The sequence below is a fragment of the Penaeus chinensis genome, chromosome 42 (assembly GCF_019202785.1).
Source record: "Penaeus chinensis breed Huanghai No. 1 chromosome 42, ASM1920278v2, whole genome shotgun sequence".
NCBI classification, from domain to species: Eukaryota; Metazoa; Arthropoda; class Malacostraca; order Decapoda; family Penaeidae; genus Penaeus; species Penaeus chinensis.
The window spans coordinates 4,096,808-4,101,126 of NC_061860.1; the positions used below are offsets into that span (position 1 = coordinate 4,096,808).

Consider the following 4,319-nt stretch of genomic DNA (forward strand, 5'->3'; position numbering starts at 1 on the left):
GACAAGGATCGATTCCCAAAGTCGAACCGTCCTTCTTCATTCGTCACCTTTGTCTTTGTTTTTTTGTTTTTCTTTTCATTATTTTTTAGGTGTTAATGTTTGTTGTGATAGTCCTTTATTATTGTTTTTATTGTAGTTGTTTTTCGTAATATTGTTGTTTCCTGTTTTATTGTTGTTATTGTTATTGTTATTTTTTGTTTTTTGTTTATTGTAATATTGTTGTTTTCTGTTGTATCGTTGTTATTGTTGTTGTTTTTTCTCGTAATATTTTTGTTTTCTGTTTTATCGTTGTTATTGTTTTTTTTGTTCATATTCTTATTCTATCTTATCTTCATTCTCTTATTGTTGTACCTTCTCCTTGACCTTATTAACTTTTTTATTTCAAGAAAACATTGGTAAAAGTAGCAGTTGCAGTAGTGTAGCAGTAGTCGTATTACAACAATTAATCTCTTCCTACTCCCTCTCTCTCTCCTTCTTCTTCTTCTATTTCTTCATCCACCCTCCACCCCGTCCTCCTCCCACCCTATCCCCCTCCTACCCCCTTCCCCATGCCCAATCTCCACCCTCCCCTTGCCCCCTGCCCCCTCCCCCTACCTCCCCCATACCCAATCCCCCCCTTTCACCCCCTTCTCCCTCCCCCTCCTCCCCTTCCTGCCCCATGCCCAATCCTCTCCTCCCCCCCCTTTCACCCCCTCACCCTCCCCCTCCTCCACTTCCTACCCCCTCACCCCCTTTCACCCCCTCCTCCTCCTCCTCCTCCTCCCCTTCCTGCCCCCTCCCCCATACCCAATCCCTCCCCTTTCACCCCCTCCCCCATACCCAATCCCCCCCCTTTCACCCCCTCTTTCCCCTCCTCCTCTTCCTGCCCCCTCCCCCCCTCCGCTAACGAGTCCAAGGAACCTCGAAGGCCATTGGCACAATGAACCAAAAATCCCGAGAAGTCTTTCTTCACGAAACGGCGAATGGGAAGAGAAGGAAGGAAGGAAGGAAGGAAGAAGGGAGGGAGGGAGGGAGGGAGGGAGGGAGGGAGGGAAGGAGGGAGGGAGGGAGGGAGGGAGGGAGGGAGGGAGGGAGGGAGGGAGGGAGGGAGGGAGGGAGGGAAGGAGGGAGGGAGGAAGGAGGGAGGGAGGGAGAAGGGAGGAAGGAAGGAGGGAGGGAGGGAGAAGGGAGGAAGGAAGGAAGGAAGGGAGGGAGGGAGGGAGAGAGGGAGGGAGGGAGGAAGGATGGAAGGACGAAAGGAGAGAAGGAAGGTGAGAAAGGGAAGGAGAGAGGAGAAAATGAAGATGAGAGAAGAAAGGACGGAGTTACAAAGAAATCAAAAGAAGAAAAAAGAAGAAGGAGGAGAAGAACAACAACAAGAACAAGGAAACCAAAAGTAGAAGAAAAATAAGAAGAAAATAAGGGGAAGAAGAACAAGAACAAGGAAAAAAAGTAGAAGAAAAATATGAAGAAAAGAAGGGGAAGAAGAAAAGAACAAGAACAAGAACAAGGAAAAAAAGTAGAAGAAAAATATGAAGAAAAGAAGGGGAAGAAGAAAAGAACAAGAACAAGAACAAGAACAAGAACAAGAAAAAAAAGAAAGAAAAAATAGGAGACGAAGAAGACGGATGGTGAGACGGGCTCGAGTCCATCTCCGGGTCGCGTCCAGTGGAGAAAGTGGAGCGGAGTGGAGTGGAGCGGAGTGGATTGATGGACCTCCGGAGCGATTGACTGACGGTCCAGAATCGGCCGAACTAATAGAGTAAATGAAGCGAGAGACGGAGGAGTGGCCGCGCCGGAACTTTTGCCGAGGAGGAGGGAGGGACGGACAGACAGACAGACAGACAACAGATGAGGATTCTTTGAGGGGTGGTCGAGGTGTTGAGGTGGGAAGGGGAGGGGAGGGGGGTAGGGTGGGGAAGGGGTGGGGGGCAGGGTGGGGAGGGGGTGGGGAGCAGGGGAGATGGAGGGGAGGTCGGGGAAACAGAAGAGAAAGGAAATATACGAGTGTGTGTGTGTGTGTGTGTGTGTGAGTGTGTGTGTGTGTGTGTGTGTGTGTGTGTGTGTGTGTGTGTGTGTGTGTGTGTGTGTGTGTGTGTGTGTGTGAGTGTGTGTGTGAGTGTGTGTGTGTGTGTGTGTGTGTGTGTGTGTGTGTGTGTGTGTGTGTGTGTGTGTGTGTGTGTGTGTGTGTGTGTGTGCTGTATACAGATACACGTGCGTGTGAGAGAAACAAACAGACAGGCACTTAGACAGATAACCAAAAAACACAGATTACAGATAGATGCAAACTCACATTAAGATACAAACACATTATAAATAACCAGACAGACAAACACACGGCCTTAGAGATATTCATATACAAACATCCAAAAAAGAGATAAGATATACGTTCTAAATCCTGTTATGCCCCGACCAACGCTTCCTCCGTGAATAAATATCCTCTACGTCTGTCTGTCTGTGATTCTCCAAACATGGAATTTCGTGACAAAATATTCAACATGAAAATTAACGTTGAACAAAGACAATGAGGGAAGCGCTGCATTTGAGGAGGGGGGGAGGGGGAGGGGGGAAGGGGGAGGGGAGGAAGGGGGGAGGGGGAGGAAGGGATAGAAGAAAACGAAAAGAAGCGATTTTTTCAACCGTAACTAAAGCTTTTTTTTTTCTCTCTCTCTCTCTCTCTTCCTCTCTAATGCCAACTTGCGGTAAATCTTTCCCCCTTTTCTTAATTCTTTATATTACTCCTTTATTTTAATTTGTTATTACTGTTATTCGCTATCACAATCCTTCATTTAGAATTAATACTAATTAATAGCAATATATCAGGAATGTCTATCATAAATTCACAATAGCAATTATTATCAAGTCATTATTAATCATTATCAACTATCTTTATCATTATCCATAATTTAACGCATTTTACTATTAATGCATTTTACTATCCCTCATTCACTATCACAACCATCATTCACCATTATTATTATCATTCACTATCACCATTATCATTATCACTATCATTATCAATATCATCATTATCATTCACACATCACATTCCAAACATAACCACACGAAAGAGAAACGGAAAGGAAGAAGAGATGGATATGGATAACGGAAGGTCAAAGCAAGAGTGATAAACAGAGGGATAAGCAGACGGAAAAAGAACAACGCGTTCAAAACAACTCTGGAACATGATCAAAACACGTTTCCAGAAATCCATCGGAATCCCGCTGACAATCTTCAGAAACGGGAATTAATACGTGTGTGTGTGTCAGGTACGTATTTCATCTGTTCTGTGTCATTTGAGGTACTGTGTATAATAACGTTGGGTGATGGTGTAGTGTAACAAAAAAAATAAATTGATAAATACAAAGTTGTAAAATAAAATAATTCAAATTGCCATTGTTGTTATTGCTGGCTTTGCTATTGTCAGAGGTATCAAATCTGATTATCGTTATTATGATTATCTTTATAATTATTATAATTAATTTTATCTTTTTCTTTCTTGTGTTCCCCTTTCTTTTTTGTTTTTTCTTTTTTTTTTTCTTCTTTTTTTCTTCTTTTTTTGATACGTGTGTTTTCATTTCAGGATAATTATTAATTTTATTACACAAATTTCTCTGTTTCAGAATCCAGCTGAATTACACTCTATTTTTGATGATTGCGATTGTAATAACAAAAGTGTTTTAACAATAGTGATGATGATAATGACTTCGATAACAATAATGGCGATAGTAATGATAATATTTTTTGTACTGCTATATATTTTTTTTCATAACAATAGTAATAAATGTTCATGATAAGAAAATAGTAATAATAATAATAATAATAATAATAATAATAATAACAATAACAATAACAATAACAATAACAATAACAATAATAACAAAACAACAACAACAATAATAGTAATAATATCAGTAACTGTCATAGTAATAATAATAACACTACTAACCATGATAACAAAGAAAACAAAAACGGATAGAAACATAGCCACCTGGACATGTAAATTAACGACAATACAGCCAATGCATACACATTTAAGCGTCCCTCTTGCCTTCATCAGCCTGTAAATCAATTTAGCTGATCAGCATCTGGGAATTTCACTCGGGGGGAAAAAAAAGCCGGATTTTTTTTATCGTGTTTTTTTTTGTTTGTTTGTTTGTTTTGTTTTTGTTTTTGCTTTTTTTTTCTTCTTCTTCCTTTTGGATGCATCGAAACTATTTTAATTATTTCATCATAGTTCCGTTAGTTACTATGGAAATTTCCCTTTTGAAGAAGAAAAAAAAATATATATATATATACATATATATATATATTTATATCAATGCAATAACACAAACTTA

The 4,319-nt window shown here is 40.3% G+C and overlaps 1 protein-coding gene across 1 annotated transcript in view; it reads left to right on the forward strand.

Moving 5' to 3' along the window:
• Positions 1 to 3,613, forward strand: part of LOC125047787 — a 13,737-nt gene extending 10,124 nt beyond the window's left edge. Inside the window, exon 4 of the mRNA XM_047646226.1 lies at positions 3,603 to 3,613. Coding sequence (XP_047502182.1) covers positions 3,603 to 3,613 — 11 coding nt within the window. The remainder of the gene's footprint in view (positions 1 to 3,602) is intronic.
• The last annotated feature ends 706 nt before the right edge of the window (positions 3,614 to 4,319 follow it).